The sequence below is a fragment of the Rana temporaria genome, chromosome 10 (genome assembly GCF_905171775.1).
Source record: "Rana temporaria chromosome 10, aRanTem1.1, whole genome shotgun sequence".
Classification (NCBI taxonomy): domain Eukaryota; kingdom Metazoa; phylum Chordata; class Amphibia; order Anura; family Ranidae; genus Rana; species Rana temporaria.
The window spans coordinates 9,694,406-9,712,566 of NC_053498.1; the positions used below are offsets into that span (position 1 = coordinate 9,694,406).

At 44.5% G+C, this 18,161-nt stretch overlaps 1 protein-coding gene across 1 annotated transcript in view; it reads left to right on the top strand.

The window, feature by feature from the left end:
* LOC120916156 overlaps nt 1–18,161 on the top strand; it is a 228,899-nt gene that overhangs the window by 14,253 nt on the left and 196,485 nt on the right. Inside the window, exons 8-13 of the mRNA XM_040326976.1 lie at nt 2,833–2,992; nt 5,011–5,106; nt 7,994–8,118; nt 9,065–9,346; nt 9,458–9,583; nt 11,840–11,999. Coding sequence (XP_040182910.1) covers nt 2,833–2,992; nt 5,011–5,106; nt 7,994–8,118; nt 9,065–9,346; nt 9,458–9,583; nt 11,840–11,999 — 949 coding nt within the window. The remainder of the gene's footprint in view (nt 1–2,832; nt 2,993–5,010; nt 5,107–7,993; nt 8,119–9,064; nt 9,347–9,457; nt 9,584–11,839; nt 12,000–18,161) is intronic.

Below are 18,161 nucleotides of genomic sequence, written 5' to 3' on the forward strand. Positions count from 1 at the left end.
AGGATGCGGGGTACTCCTGTGCCAGCTTCACTAATGACTCTTGGGTCTAGGGTCATCCTATGTCCAGTTGGGGCATAGGATTACTGAGAAATATCTCGGACTACATGAGATGGGACAATAATGATAATTCATGTATTGCAGGATATCTTGAAATATTACAAGTGGTTTATTCTGACCCCAACAGGTCAATAGGACAGTATTTATTCATGTGGGGACACGTATTGTTGAGGTGTTAATTGAGTCTGGCTCCTAAGATATTTCATTGTCTATTGTGCTAATTAAGTCTGGCTTCTGAAGGACCTCTCATTGTGTGATGCTAATGACACTGTATTTTGTTAAAGTTCTATTGATGATAGATATGTGTTGGCAATCTGAAAGGTCAGATGTCTGACCTTTCAGGTGTAGTGGATTAGCATGTCAATTATGTTTACTAAAGGAATGTTTATTATGTAGCAGGTGAGAATAACTTATCGCGGAGTCAGAACGTCTGGGTAATGATTAGTAATTAGCTCATCTGCATGTCATTATCTAACGGAACATGTATTGAAGTTCCTTGTGTGATGTTGTGGGTGGGGTTGAGTCATTGTCCAGATTTGGCTTCTAACTGTATAAAAACCGAGGGCCAGATTCACAGAAGAAGTACGCCGGCGTATCTACTGATACGCCAGCGTACTTTCAAATTTGCCGCGTCGTATCTTTAGTTTGAATCCTCAAACCAAGATACGACGCCTTCTGGCTTCGATCCGACAGGCGTACGGCTTCGTACGCCTTCGGATCGTAGGTGTAATACTTCGGCGCCCGCTGGGTGGAGTTTGCGTCGTTTTCCGCTGTTTACGGCGATCCACGAAGGTACGCGCGGTCGTCGCATTCTCTTACGTCATCGCTAGTCGGCTTTTCCCGGCATATAGTTAAACCTGCTATTCTGTGGCGTATAGATACACATGCCATGTTAAAGTATGGCCGTCGTTTCCGCGTCGAATTTCAATTTTTTTTTTTTGCGTAAGTCGTCCGTGAATAGGGATGTACGTAAGTCACGTCGAAGTAAAAAAAAATACGTTGTTGCGACGTGATTTAGCGCAATGCACGGCGGGAAATTTAGGAATGACGCATGCGCAGTACGTTCAGCGCGGGAACGCACCTAATTTAAATGATCCACGCCCCCTACCCGGATCATTTGAATTAGGCAGGCTTGCGCCGGGGGAATTTACGCTACGCCGCCGTAAATTTACAGGCAATTGCTTTGTGAATCAAGCACTTGCCCGTAAAACTTGCGGCGGTGTAACGTAAATGCGATACGTTACGCCGCCGCAGATTTGCACGATTCTACGTGAATCCGGCCCTGAGAGTTTACCATTAAAGGATTCATTCGTTTGGAACCAGAGAACAGAGTTTGTGTCTCGTTATTCTGGGGGAAAATCCATATGGATCGTGTCTGCTGGATTGTGGAGTGTCGGATAAGCTGTCTTGGGTTGGTGGAATGGAATATCGTAAACGGTGTTACTGTTAACCCCTGACCGTTACAATTATATTGGCTTTTAAAATTTACAAATGCAGCAATTTAGGATTTGGGTGAAAGGTTTAGCGCTGGGAAACACTTTTGAAAGATAAAAAGTGCATTTTATGTACATCTATATGGATCAGACCAAAATGAGGCACACATGAGGAGGAAAGAGGGACAGAGGGACATTGCTCCAAATCAGGGACAGTCCCTCGAAATCAGGGACAGTTGGGAGGTATGAGACAACTCCAGTCCACATTGCCTCTGTGCAGGAGCTTCCTGTAATAAAGACTGGTCACTGCGGCTCTCTCTCCCTGTACAGGGCAGGGCCGCCATCAGGGGGGTACAGGCATTACACCTGTAAGGGGCCCCATGGTCCCCAGGGGTCAGGCTGGCCCCCCTCATGTTTTTATTTAAAAAAAAATGTTTTGCATTACACCTGTAAGGGGCCCGATGGTCCCCAGGGCCCCTTACAGGCCCAGCTGGCCACCCTCCTGTTTTTATTTTTTTTAATTACATTTTTTTTATTTTACACCTGTAAGATGGTCCCGAGGGCCCCTTACAGGCCCGGTTGGCCCCCCTCCCAGCGCCGGATTTGCTCTCCCTGCCGCCCCAAGGCCAGGTTCCGCAATGCACCCCCTCCCCGCCAACCAAACTACCCCCACCCCCCCAAATCAACAGAAAATGGCAACCGGATGGCACGGTTAGTTATTTTTTTCTACTTTTTAATCACTTTTTTATTTATTTTTATTTGTAGCTTGTCATTTACTCTTTCTTATTATTGTATAATTTTCTTATTATTTTTAATATTATTTTTCTTATTTTTTACTTTTTAATTACTTTTTTTTTAATTAATTTAATTATTATTTCTTAGTATTTCCCCCACACTACATTTAGTCCTGCTAGAAAGCAACTTACCGCCATTAACTGTATGCTGCCGCCCCTTGGCACCCTGCCGCCCAGAGGCCTGGCCTTGGTGGCCTTGTGGGAAATCCGGGCCTGCCCCCTCCCATTTTTATTTTTTTGCATTGCTCCTGTAAGGGGCCCGATGGTGACCAGTGCCTCACCTCACCCCCCCGCCCCGCTTATTATCTTGCATCAGGAGAGAAGAGATTACACTTGTTTTTTTTTTCGTCAAAACCCCCCCCCCCGGTTCTCTGCTCTAGGGGGCCCCTGCCAAAAGCTGTGTAAGGAGCCCCAAAATTTGTGATGGCTGCCCTGGTACAGGGTGACGGGTCTTGTATAGAAGCCTCTGTAATTTTACGCGGTATGATGCAATGCTTGGACTTTACACATTTTAGTGAATTCTCCACCTACATTCTTGAATTGCACAGGCTGGGCTGAACAGTGGGCGCAGTTCAGGATACTTCACACTCCCAGGATCCTTCTTTTCCAATCTCGCTGATCTGCTATACAGAGGCAACATCAATCTGTACGGACGTTGGGCTTTCCGAGTGGACACCCCCCATCCACAAGACATTTACGGTGATATAGGTGAAGTTCAAACATGTTTCATTCATTTTTTATATATATATAATTTATGATTTAATTTCAATAAAAGGTCCTGATGTATTTATTCTTTTACCGCTTCGGCCCCGGAAGGTTTTACCCCCCCTAAGGACCAGAGCATTTTTTTGCGATTCGGCACTCAGTACATGCTTTAACTGACAATTGCGCGGTCGTGCGACGCTGTACCCAAACCAAATTGACGTCCTTTAGAAATTAGAGCTTTCTTTTGGTGGTATTTGATCACCTCTGCGGTTTTTATTTTTTTGCGCTATAATCAAAAAAAGAGCGATAATTTTGAAAAAAAAAATATATATATTTTTTTACTTTTTGCTATAATAAATATCCCACATTTAAAAATAAAAAACGAATTTCTTCATCAGTTTAGGCCGATATGTATTCTACATATTTTTGGTAAAAAAAAAAAATCACAATAAGCGTATATTGATTGATTTGCGCAAAAGTTATAGGCCCAGATTCTCAAAGGGCTTACGACGGCGCAGCGCCATGTACGCCATCGTAAGTCCTAATCTGGGCCGTCGTATCTATGCGACTGATTCTTAGAATCAGTTAGGCATAGATATCCCTTAGATCCGACAGACGTGAGTCTCTTACGCCGTCGGATCTTAAATGCAATTTTTCTTGCCCGCTAGATGGCGCCTCCGTCGATTTCCCAGTCGAGTATGCAAATTAGCTAGATACGCGAATTCACGAACGTATGCGCGGCCGACGCAGTAAAGGTACGACGTTTACGTTAGGCTTTTCCCGGCGTAAAGTTGCCCCTGGGTCTATGAGGTGCAGTCAATGTTAAGTATGGCCGTCGATCCCGCGTCAAAAATTTATAAAATTACGTTGTTTGTGTAAATCGTCCGTGAATGGTGCTGGGCGTAATTTACGTCCACGTCAAAACCAATTCATTTTTTTACTAGTAATGGCGGCGATCTGCGATTTTTATCGGGACTGTGACATTGCGGCAAACAGATCGGACACTTTTGACACTTTTTTGGGACCATTGGCATTTATACAGCGATCAGAGCTAAAAATAGCCACTGATTATTGTGTAAATGTCACTGGCAGGGAAGGGGTTAACACTAGGGGGCGATCGAGGGGTTAAAGCGGAGCTCCACCCAAAAGTGGAACTCCCGCTGATCGGAACCCTCCCCCCCTCCGGTGTCACATTTGACACCTTTCAGGGGGGTGCAGATACCTGTCTAAAGATAGTCTCATTGGGGCAGATCCACAAAGATCTGCCCCGGCTCAGCGTATCTGAGATACGCTACGCCACCGTAACTTCCTTTTTTTGGTTTGAATCCTGAAAGAATTTGCGCCGTAAATTACGGCGGCGTAGTGTATATCTCTTGCGGCGTAACGGCGCCTAATTCAAATCGGCGAGTAGGGGGGCGTGTTTCAATTAAATGAAGCGCGTCCCCGCGCCGAACGAACTGCGCATGCGCCGTCTCTAAATTTCCCGCCGTGCATTGCGTCGCAAGGACGTCATTGTTTTGACGTGGACGTAAATTACGTCCAGCCCGATTCACGGACGACTTACGCAAACAATTTTTTTTTTTTTTTAATTATACGCAGGAACGACGGCCATACTTAACATTGAGTACGCCACCAAACAGCAGCTTTAACTATACGCCGAAAAAAGCCGTCTAGAGACGACGTAAAAGAATGCGATGGCCGCTCGTACGTTCGTGGATCGTCGGAAATAGCTAATTTGCATACCCGACGCGGAAAACGACGGGAACGCCACCCAGCGGACGCCGAAGAATTGCATCTAAAATCCGTACGCCTGTCGGATATTACCCAAATGCCGTCGTATCTTGGTTTGAGGATTCAAAACAAAGATACGACGCGGGAAATTTGAAAGTACGCCGGCGTATCAGTAGATACGCCGGCGTACTCGCTTTGTGGATCTGCCCCATTTTCCGCATTCCAAAACTAAGAAGAGATTAAAAGAAAAATTGTCAGCACACAGCTTTTATCATGTGTTTCCTTTCTAGATGATTCCATAAATTATCCTTTGGATACAACTACAACGGGACCGCAGTATCCCCAAACCACAACGATTGCTACTTCTCCTGTCATATTTTCTTCAGGTAAATACAAAACACAAACCGGATCTTGTGAATAATAGTCCACTCGTAGACAGGGCCGCCATCAGGAATTTTGGGGCCCCTTACACAGCTTCAGGCATGGGCCCCCTGGAGCAGAGAACCGGGGGGGAAGGGGGTGCTGCCACCTGAAATTGAGAAGCGGCGGGGGGGGGGGGGGCTGCAGCAAATTGAGAAGCAGGGGGGGGGGCTTTACAAAAAAAAGAAAAAATAAAGAAAAATATATATATAAAAAAAGGGGGGTAGCCATCCGGGGCCCTGGGGACCTCTGGGCCCTTTAATAAAAAGAAAAAAGAAACCTCTGGGCCCTTTAATACAAAAAAAAATAAAAAAAAATTAAATGTATCAAAAAATACATAAAAAAAGGGAGGTTGCCATCTGGGGCCCTGGGTACCTCTGGGCCTTTTAATAAAAAATAAAAAATAAAAAAATATAAACAAAAATAAAAAAATAAACATTTATAAAAAAAAAAAAAGGGGGATTGCCACATGGGGCCCTGGAGACCTCTGAGGCCTTTAATCTCGCTTCTTCAGGAGCGGCACAGGGGAGTATGGTTAATTGCAAGATGCTTGCCAACTCCCACCATGGTGGTCAGGCTGTAATATAAAAATAGATGAAAAATGGCAATAGGGGCCAAAGGGTTTAGGCCAATGGGTTGATCTTTGCAATAAAATATAACGACTTTCCAATCATAAAAAATAATTTCTGTATTTTCCACTATATTGCTTCACTATATACCAAATCCTATTTTAATGTACATAACGTTTTTCTAAATGACTTCCTTCATGGTAAATCTTTATGTTTCGCCTCTTGCGTATCCTCCTGTAATACGTTTTTATGTGAACCATTATACCATAAAGTTTTATCATTAACTAGGCTTTATAAAGCCGCAGTTATTGTGGCGACAACATAAAAAAACATTCTTGGCATTCTAACGCGATGACGTCTTGGACAGGATAGGTGTGAGTATTGGCTTAAGTTACAGTAGAGGGAAACTCCATGGTATAGAGCACAGTACACAGAGGAAGTACAGACTGTATACAGGAGCTGCTTTATCTGTCAAAGGTTTTCTATTTTTGTCCATCTAATCCTGATATTTACACAGCTCTGCCGAATAGTAAAGCCCCGCCTGGCTTTCTTTCTTCTCAGACATATTTATTGCAAATCCTATTTTTTCCTTGCAATTTGTATTACATAGTAGGTGAGGTTGAAAAAAGACACAAGTCCATCAAGTCCAGCCTAGGTGGGTGACTATATGTCAGTATTACATTGTATATCCCTGTATGTTGTGGTCGTTCAGCAGCTTATCTAATATTTTATTGAAACTTTTGATGCTCCCCGCTGAGACATTCCACATCCTTGCCGCTCTTACAGTAAAGAACCCTCTACGTAGTTTAAGGTTAAACCTCTTTCCTAATTGACCACTTAAGCCCCGTACCAAAATGCAGCTAAAGGCCCAGGCCAGGTTTTGCCATTCGGCACTGCGTCGATTTAACAGACAATTGCGCGGTCGTGCGACCTGGCTCCCAAACAAAATTGGCGTCCTTTTTCCCCACAAATAGAGCTTTCTTTTGGTGGTATTTGATCACCTCTGCGGTTTTTATTTTTTGCACTATAAACAAAAATAGAGCGACAATTTTGAAAAAAATTCAATAATTTTTACTTTTTGCTATAATAAATATCCCCCAAAAACATATATATAAAACAATTTCCCTCAGTTTAGGCCGATACGTATTCTTCTACCTATTTTTGGTAAAAAAAATCGCAATAAGCGTTTATCGATTGGTTTGCACAAAATTTATAGCGTTTACAAAATAGGGGATAGTTTTATTGCATTTTTATTATTTTTTTTTTTTTTTTACTACTAATGGCGGCGATCAGCGATTTTTTTCATGACTGCGACATTATGGTGGACACTTCGGACAATTTTGACACATTTTTGGGACCATTGTCATTTTCACAGCATAAAATGCATTTAAATTGCATTGTTTATTGTGAAAATGACGATTGCAGTTTGGGAGTTAACCACAGGGGGCGCTGTAGGAGTTAGGGTTCACCTAGTGTGTGTTTACAACTGTAGGGGGGTGTGGCTGTAGGTCTGAAGTCATCGATTGTGTCTCCCTATAAAAGGGATCACTCGATCGATGCAGTGAAGCACGGGGAAGCCGTGTTTACATACGGCTCTCCCCGTTCTTCAGCTCCGGGGAGCGATCGCGAGGGGGTGGCTATAAACGAATAGCCGCCCCCTCATCCCGGATCGCTCCCAGACGATTTCCGATCGCCGCATGTACAGGGGGGGGTCCCGATCGGACCCCCGACCCACGTCTAGGCAGGGACGTACGGGTACGCCCATCTGCCTGTACGTGCCATTCTGTGGAAGTATATGTACATGCGGTGGTCGTTAAGTGGTTAAAATTTTAATGAGTGGCTGTGTGTCTTCCACTTCAGCCCCGGAAGATTTGGCTGCCCAATGACCAGGCCATTTTTTTGCGTCGCTTTAACTGACAATTGCGCGGCCGTGTAATGTTGTACCCAAACAAAACTGACTTCCTTTTTTTCCCACAAATAGAGCGTTCTTTTGGTGGTATTTGATCACCTCTGCGGTTTTTATTTTTTGGGCTATAAACAAAAATAGAGCAACAATTTAAAAAAAAAACTTTTTGCTATAATAAATATTGCCAAAAATGTTTTTTCTACATATTTTTGGTAAAAAAAAAAAAATCAAAATAAGCGTACAGTATTTGCCGGTGTATAAGGCGACTAATTTTCAAAGTATTCGCTCACGTCCTTCAAACTAGTGTGCAACGGTTTACATTTTCAATATGATTTTCATTGTGGATGAATGTAAGGCGTTTTCTTTTCTTTACTTCAGATCTTCTCTACCCATATGGACCCGTTATTGACATTATCAACCCAAAAATAGATGATGGAGGATCTCCAATAATATATCTTTCCAGAAACGTCCCACTTTTTGGAAGATATTACTCTTATCTCTATGTGAGTATATTGCTGAAACAAAATCTCCGTCTACATTTCATAAAGCACAATTACAGTACAGTTCAATACAGAAGGTACAGGAGGGCCTGGCTCGTAGAGCTTCCATTCTAAGGGAGGGGGTACAAAAGGTAATAGCTGCAGAGAATGATTTGATGGGGGTGGCTCGGGGACAGTTGTTAGGTGGGTGTGGGATCGCCTTCCCTGAATTTATGAGTTTTCAGGGATCTCCTAGGACAGGGTAGGGGGCCGATCAGACATACTGGGGCAGGAATTTCCAGAGGATGGGAGAAGCTCTGGAGAATTCCCGAAGGCGAGCGTGGGAGGGGGTAACAAGGGAGCTAGAGAGCAGGAGGTCCTGCTAGGAGCGGAGGGGACGATTTGAGCGATATGTGCAGATGAGGTTGGTGATGTAGGTGGGGGCGATGTTGTGAATAGCAGGGCCGATCCTAGGGTCACAGACGCCTGGGTGCAGAAATATTTCTGGCGCCCCCCACATGGGCGTGGTCATCTTTACCAACTCCTCCCCTTTACAATTGTTTCTATGGCAATGACTCAAACACAGAGATGCTCCCCTAACACGGACAAAGAGAACACGTCAGGCACGGACCGCCCCACAGAGACGTCACTGCATGGCTGGTCTTTCTCCACACAGAGACAGCTGCTGCTTCACTCTCCTCCTCTGACAGGAGGAGGAAGGGGGGACGGGTTTGGGCAGGAAACACAGTGGTGGCGGTGGTGACTGGCATAGAGAGCCGCCTCTGGACACTGACAAGGAGAGGAGGAGGAGGAAAGCACTCTGGTGCTTCAGTGCCCCCACCTTTGAGGCACCTGGTTGCACTGCACCCCATGCACCTGCCTAGGATCAGCCCTGGTGAATAGCCTTGTATGTTGTGGTTAGCAACATTGCAGAAATATGATTTTTTTTTCTCGATCTTCTCCTTCACAGGTGAATAATAATGGTTTGTTATCATTTCACTCGCCAATCAGTCAATTTGTTCCACAAGCTCTTCCCGTTGCTTTTGGAAACCCGTTCCTGGCTATCTTCTGGTCTGATATAGATAATAGATTAGCGGGTGATATATATTACCGTGAGAGCACCGATCCCGATCTTCTGTCCCGGGCCACCTCCGATGTCAGAACTTACTTCCACGCCGGGAATTTCACAGCTCGGTGGGTGTTTGTAGTCACATGGCACCAGGTTGCGTATTATGGATCTTCAACATACAAGGTGAGGATATTACCGTGATGCCTTTTTTATGCTGCAAAAAAAATATTTTTTCTAACCTTTAAAACTTCTTTCAAAGACTTAGTCTTCAACAATTATTTGTTGTATTTTCAGGTGAACACATTCCAGGCTGTCCTGAGCACCGATGGCAATCAGACCTTCCTTCTGTACAATTATGAAGATATTCAGTGGCCAAGTTTGAGTTGGAATAGTTACTCCGAGGACGGACATTCAGCATTGGTGAGCAGATCTCTTTATTCCTGAATTACAAGTTTTTGAATCCACTCAGAAGTTTGAAAGAAGTGCTGTAACGGTCAGGGGTTACCACCGTTTGAGATCTTCCATTCCACCTATCCACGACAGCTTATCCGACAATCCAGCCGACAGGACCCATTCTATTTCCCAAAATAACGAGACAGACAGCTCTGTTACTGGGTTCCAAAATGTATGAATACTTTTAATGGTTAGCTCTCAGGTTTTTATACAGTTACAAGCATGCTACAGTTAATCACAGGGACAATGAAACTCTCCACCCCCAACATCACACAATGGGGATTTAATACACATTCAGATGGGCTAATTACTAATCCTTATCCAGAAAGTCTGGCTCTGCGATAAGTGATCCCCACCTGTCACACAAAACACATTCCTTTACTAAACATAATTGGCATGCTAATTCACTACACCTGAGCAGTCAGACATCTGACCTTTCAGACTGCCAACACATATCTATCATCAATAGACTTTTCACACAAAAGAGTGTCATTGGCATCACACAATGGGAGACCTTAGAAGCAGACGGAATTAGCACAATGGACACAGAATGCAATCACAGCAAGCCCCAACTACAGCCAGGGGGAATTAATTAGCATCTCAACAGTCTATGTTAAGCATTGAAGGAGACACTCTCTTATTGACCTGCTGTGGACAGAATTAACCAAACTGTAATATTCCAAGATCTCCTGCAATACATGACTTATCATTAATGTCCCATCTCATGTAATCCGAGATATCAGTTCTCAGTCATCCTATGCCCAAAAGGGACTCCTGTTACAAGTGCCATTTCAAGAGCTAAGCACCATAAAGAGAACACAGTAGCAAACTGGCTTTCACATGGCTTTATTTGTCTACTAAGCTATTGTTCATTTTGTTATCGATGACTTTGTTTTCAATTGCTTTTTTGTTTTTGAATATACTAGGAGCTTTTAACCACTTCAGCCCTGGAAGATTTGGCTGCCAAATGACCGGGCCGTTTTTTCGGAATTTCCGACAACAAGCTCCTATCGAACATTTGTTGTCGGAAATTCCGATCGTGTGTACTTTACTGTAGTTTCCTCAGCCCAACAGTACATGTGTTAGGCCATTTTGGGAGGAGAACAGTTATAAAAATTTGTTACATTTTAAAGAACATACATGTTTGTTAATCTTTTGTTAATTGTGTAAATCAGGATAGTTGATTAGACTTAGGGAAAACAATAAATAATCAAATATTCTGGAATCTAGTTTTATTTTTATAGGACCAAACTGGGTTGGAAGGACAAGGAGGATAGTTGATCCCAGACAATAATGGGATATTTGTACCATGAATGCATCTTACAATGTGTTCCACTTAAGCTACCGTATTTTCCGGCGTATAAGACGACTTTTTGCATCTAAAATCATGCCCCAAAAGTCGGGGGTCGTCTTATACGCCCGGTACCCGTTGTCAGACGGCGACCATCCATTATTCGAAAGCCGAGCCTCCTCCTCAGACTGTTCCGTGATAGGCGGAACACGAATTTTCCCAGCAGAGCCTCTGTTCAGTGTTCCGCCTATCACGGATGCCTTCTCATCCTAGGCCTCGGACGAGAGGACATCCGTGATAGGCGGAACACTGAACAGAGGCTCTGCTGGGAAAATTAGTGTTCCACCTATCACGGAACAGCCTGAGGAGGAGGCGCGGCTTTTGAATAATGGACGCCCGCAGCCTGAGAAACTCTGCAAACAGGAGAAGGTAGGAAGATCGTCGAGGCAGGCATACTGGCACAGTGAGGCAGGCATGCTGGCACAGTGAGGCAGGCATACTGGCACAGTGAGACAGGCATACTGGTACAGTGAGGCAGGCATAATGGCACAGTGAGGCAGGCATAATGGCACAGTGAGGCAGGCATAATGGCACAGTGAGGCAGGCATACTGGCACAGTGAGGCAGCCATACTGGCACAGTGAGGCATGTATAATGGCACAGTGAGGCATGTATAATGGCACAGTGAGGGGTCATCTTATACAGTGAGTATATCCCAAAACCAGCATTTTAGCTGGAAAATTAGAGGGTCGTCTTATACGCCGGCAAATACGGTATATTTTATTTCCATAGTTAGTTAACCATAGGGAAGCAATAACTACCAAATCATTAATGCCTTCTCTCCCCTAAGCATCAATAAATAACGTTTATATAGTGATGATTTTATTGTAATTTGCATGAACAATTCTATAAAAAAAATCTTGAACCGCATAGGCCGGGCTGAACAGCGGCTACGATACCGGATACTACACACTCCCAGGATCCCTCACACTCTCTGTAGCCCATTTATCATCTACAAGCAACGTCAATGTGACCGGACGTTGGGCATTTAAAGTGGACCAACTACATCCAGAAGATGTCAATGGAAATATAGGTGAGGATCCACTGCGTTTAACACTGTGGTAATAAAATAAATATTAACTAACAAGATCTGAAGTAACTAATTTTAAGGAAAAGTCTTGTATATACAGGGGCGTTGCTAGGTGGCAAAAAGACCAGGGGCGCCAGCCCGAAGTCCAAGGCCGGGAATCGGGGGGGGGGGGCGGTTTGTATGTGACGCAGGCTTTTTTTTTGGCTAGCATGTGACCTACCTGACCTACATACACTGACGGTAGTGACCTACATACACTGACCTACCTGCACTAACGGTAGTTACCTACATACACTGACCTACCTACACTGACCTACCTGACATACACTGACCTACCTACACTGGCCTACCTGCACTGATGGTAGTTACCTACATACACTGACATACCTACACTGACCTACCTGCACTGATGGTAGTTACCTACATACACTGACATACCTACACTGACCTACCTGACATACACTGGCCTACCTACACTGGCCTACCTACACTGACAGTAGTTACCTACAAACACTTACTTACACTCACCTACCTACACTGACCTACCTGCACTGACGGTAGTTACCTACATACATTGACCTACCTACACTGACCTACCTGACATACACTGACCTACCTGACATATACTGACTTACCTACACTGACCTACTCGACATACACTGACCTACTTACACTGACCTACCTACACTGACCTACCTGCACTGACGGTAGTTACCTACATACACTGACCTACCTACACTGACCTACCTGACATACACTGACCTACCTGACATACACTGACTTACCTACACTGACCTACTCGACATACACTGACATTTACATACACATTATTGCACTTTCTGACGGTTCTGACCTACCTCAGCTCAACGGTGTCACAGCAGCAGGCAGTCATTCCGTCAGAGAGCCGAGGAGCCTGGCTGGAGGGGAGGAGAGCTGAGGAACCTTGAGGAGAGGAGAGCCACCCGCGGCCCGACCGAGCGCCGAGCAGGGATGTGGCGCCGGCGCGGCGGCCGTATTTTAATTCCAGCCTTCTGGAGCCAGTGCAACGCCTATGATGGACGTCTCACGTCCCGCGGTCGCAGCATTGGACCAGTGGGAGGTCCATCATAAGGTGTTGCGCAGGTTTCAGAAGGCGGGAGCTGCTATGGGACTCGGCCACACTCGGAGGTCGATCCCGGCGCTCACCACTTGCTCGGCGGCTCGGGGCTAATAATGTAGTCCTGCCACCGTGAGACTCTGGGCTTTATGGGGTCACATTCGGGGCTTCAGCCACGGCTAGCCACCCCCTTCCTGACGCCCCTGTGTATATATACAAAATATACAATATAAAAATACACATTCTAGGGAAATTAAAAAGACTATCTGCAGAATATTCTCAGAGGACGTGTTGGGGTTGATTTACTAAGGGCAAATAGACTGTGCACGTTGCATGTGCAGTTGCACTCAATTTCCTTAGTAAATGTAATGTGGTGAAGCTTCACTTTCTAAAGAATCGGGTACAAGGAAAATAAAAAACAAAAAGGTAACTATGTTAAAAACAATGAGGTTGATCTACTAAAGGTAAACGGACTTTGCAAGTGAAGTTGAACTCATTTCCTTTAGTAAAAGTAATGTGGTGAAGCTAAACTCTCTGTAAAGAATATCCAATCAAGCGCAAGGAAAAAAAATAGCTTGCACATGATTGGATGCTGGAAATCAATAGAACCTTACCACATTTACTAAGCTCAGTCTCAGTTACTACGTGCACAGTCTATTTGCTTTTTAGTTGTGTGTCTTTCTTAAGCCTCATACACACAATCGGACTTCCATCTAGACTTTTCTGTGGATTTTAGTGCGAAGGGGGGCGTTGGCTGTGAACTTGGTATACACACGGCAGAACATTTTTAGCCAACATTACCCAAATCACGTGTTTTTTTTTAGCTCTTTACCGCCACCCTTTGGGCAAATTCTGCTATTGTTGCCTGACGTTTAGCATTGGTTCTGAGCATGCGTGTTTGTACTTTGGATTTTAGTCCGATGGATTTGTGTACACGCGATCGGATGATCCGACGGAACACATTTGTTGTCGGACAATTTGAGAGCATGCTTAGCCAAAATTTGTTGTCGGAAATTCCGACAACAATTGTCCGATAGAGCGTACAGACGTTGGATTGTCCGATTAAAACACGTGCGTCGGAACCATTGTTGTCGGAAAATCCGATTGTGTTTATGGGCTTTGATTCCTTTCCTTTTACCAAAACCAGAATGGGGTAGGTGGGTTAGGTGGCCACTGTGTGTACAAATGTTTAGGTGTGTTTTTTTCTTCCCAGATGATTCTACAGAAAATGAAACTTCTACGGACATTCCACTGACAACAACACCTGGACCCATCACCGCACGCTCTACAACTAATACTTCTCCTTTCATATTGTCTTCAGGTAACAAAAATTTCTGAGCAACTATTCAAAGTAGTGGGTTGGGGTTGGGGTTGAGGTTAGGGTTAGGGTTAGGGGGTTAGGGGGTTAGGGGGTTAGGGTTAAAGTTAGGGTTAGGGTTTCCCATTGAAGAATATGTCTTAGGGTTAGGGTTAGGGGGTTAGGGTTAGGGTTAAAGTTAGGGTTTCCCATTGAAGAATATGTCTTAGGGTTAGGGTTAGGGGGTTAGAGTTAGGGTTAGGGTTGGCGATAGTGTTAGGGTTTCCTATTGAAGAATATGGCTAGGACTCAGGAATTGGAACAGGGACCTCCCCCAAAGGTCAAAGGTCAGAAGGCAGGTTCCCAGAGGTCAAAGGTCACAGGGTGTGACTGACCCACCTCCACCAAAGTGTATTGCCTACCCCAACTAATGGGAGGACAATGGGAATGACAATGCAGCAGGTTTGGGCGAATAGATGTAGGGAATTCCATTTTACTCTCATGCAGTACACATTTATTTTTGGTGTACAGGTTGGGCAGCTTTCTTCATAGTTCTTTTTCGATATATTTCTGAATTTTTTTTAGCATGAAAAGTTTTTCCATGAAACTTCCCAATGAATTCTGCAGTATTTCCATAATTAAAAAAAAAAAAAATGAACAATATATCCCACAATATAAGATTGTAATACCAGTATTTCTCATATTTACCATGGTGGGCGTCAACAACTTTAGAACTTTAGGCAATTTTCAAAATTTTTAATTTTCAAAATGCAGATTGTATCTGTGTGTTTAGCTGTGGTACCGGAGTCCAGCTAGAGTTTAGATTATCCGGCTGACACAATGATGTTTCTAAGTCAAAGTGTTGTATTTAAAGTGATACTAAAGGTTCCCTTTTTTTTAACAAACATGTCATACTTACCCCCACTGTGCAGCTCGTTTTGCACAGAGTGGCCCCGATCCTCCTCTTTTGGGGTCCCTCGGCGGCTCTCGCGGCTCCTCCTGCATTAGATAACTCCCTCTGCGAAGCTCTCTCCCGAGGGTGTTACCTTGCGGGCACACTCATGAGTCATACACTCGGCGTCCATAGACGCCGAGTGTATGACTCGGCCCCGCCCCCCAGTGCCCATGTCATTGGATTTGATTGACAGCAGCAAGAGCCAATGGCTGGCTGCTATCAATCTATCCAATCAAAGCCAGGACTCTGTTGAGAGGATTACGGCGGGGACACGCCAAGCAGGTGAACTGGCTCAGGCTCAGGTAAGTAAAACAAGGGGGCTGGTTGGCCGGTGATAGCCTTTAAAGCTCCCTTAATTTTGTTTTAAAAATACCAAGCCACCTGACTCTTTCTTCAGCGGCACCACTTGTCTTACCTTGGTTTCCCAAACCTTCTCACCAGCTCACCTGGCTCTTTGACCTGAACTCTCTCCTAACTGACCCAACCTTGATTACAGCACCTTGTTGCATAGGCTCACTCCTGGCCACTCCTGGATGAATGTAAGGGATTTTCTTTTCTTTACTTCAGATCTCCTCTACCCATATGGACCCGTTATTGACATTATCAATCCAAAAATAGATGATGGAGGATCTCCAATAATATATCTTTCCAGAAACATCCCACTTTTTGGAGGATATTACTCTTATCTCTATGTGAGTATATTGCTGGAACAAAATCTCTTTCTACATTTCATCCATTTTCTAATCCAAAATGTGTTTATTATGAAAATATATATAACATTTATTTTTAGTGACTATCAGTTATTTTAAGTACCTACGCTCAACTTGTAAACATGTTGGATACCCTTTGATGTTCAAAGGTCATAGACTCACCTCCCTCTATTAACGAATTAGGTAGCATTCCCGATAATGGGCTAGATTCAGGTAGAAGTTACGGCGGCGTATCTCCAGATACGCCGCTGTAATTTCAAATCTGCGCCATCGTATCTTTACGCCGATTCTCAAAGGCAGATACGTTCAAAAAATAGGCTTTCTCCGCCAACGTAACTTGAATACGGCGGCGTATAATTGTGTGCAATTTTACGCTAGGTGCTAGGGGCGCTTCCGTTGTTTTCAGCGTAGAATATGCAAATGACCTAGATACGCCGATTCACAAACGTACGTACGCCCGGCACAATTTATTTACGTTGTTTACGTTCGGTATTTTCAACGTAAGGTTGCTCCTGCTATTAGGAGGCGCAGCCAATGTTAAGTATGGACGTCGTTCCCGCTTCGAAATTTTAATTTTTTACGTCGTTTGCGTAAGTCGTTCGCGAATAGGGCTGGACGTAATTTACGTTCACGTCGAAAGCAAAGATGACGATTTGCGGCGGAATTTCAAGCATGCGCACTGGGATTCTTTCACGAACGGCGCATGCGCCGTTCGTAAAAAAAGTAAAATATGCGGGGTCACCATTAATTTAGATAAAACACGCCCCCCTCATCATCATTTGAATTAGGCGCGCTTACGCCGGCCCCATTTACACTACGCCGCCGTAGGTTAGGAGGCAAGTGCTTTGTGAATACAGCACTTGCCTCTCTAACTTACGGCGGCGCAGCGTAAATACGATATGCTGCGCCGCCATAATAATGAGCGCAGCTACCTGAATCTAGCCCAAAGTCTACATTGCAGAAATATGATTTTTTTTCTTTCTCAATCTTCACAGGTGAATAATAATGGTCTGTTATCATTTGACTCGCCAATCGGTCAATTTGTACCACAAGCTCTTCCTCTTGCATTTGGAAACCCGTTCCTGGCTATCTTCTGGGCTGATGTTGATAATGCATTAGCGGGTGATATATATTACCGTGAGAGCACCGATCCCTCTCTTCTGTCCCGGGCCACCTCCGATATCAGAACTTACTTCCATGCCGGGAATTTCACAGCTCAGTGGGTGTTTGTGGCCACATGGCACCGAGTTGCCTATTATGGATCTTCAACACACAAGGTAGATCTAATATACCCCGATGCCTTTTTAAACTGCAACAATGGCTGTTTTCTAACTTTTAAAACATCTTTCAGAGTTTTAGTCTTGAACGTTTGTTTTCTGTAGGTGAACACATTTCAGGCTGTCCTGAGCACCGATGGCAATCAGACCTTCCTTCTGTACAATTTCGAAGATATTCAGTGGCCAAGTATGAGTTGGGATGGCTACACCCAGGATGGACCTTTGGCCTTGGTGAGCAGATCTCTTTATTCCTGAAGTTTTTGAATTTATGAGCTAAGCACTAAATGTTGCAAAATGTGATCACATGGCTTTGTTTATCTACTGAACTATTGTTCACTGTACAATTATTACGATATTAACCTTCTTTGCTTGCTAAAGCCAGGCCCGTTGTGACAAGGCAAGCAAACCAAGCAATTGCTTGGGTCCCCAAGCAGGGCCCTTGCTGCGCTTCCTATAAATGCTGCAGCCACCTGAGCGTTCTATAGAGAGCCTCAGGTGTCTGCAGCACTGCTGCCTCTCTCGTCACTTCTTCCCCTTCCCTGTAGCGTGGCCGAGTTCCTCTCCCTCACTCCTGTCAGTCCGACCGGGTACCGCGCAGTACATGAGATTCAGTTTCCTCTTCCCGGCCGGACTGACAGGATGTGCACACTGAGTGCTCACTTCCTTTCAGTCCAGCCGGGAACAGGAAACGGAATCTCCTGTCGCGCAGTACGGTAGGGAGGGGGGATTAGAAAGAACATAGGGAGGGAGGGGGGAGTAAAAAGAACATGGGGGAGTAAAAAAAACATAGGGAGGGGGAGGAGGGAGTAAAAAAAACATGGGGGAAGTAA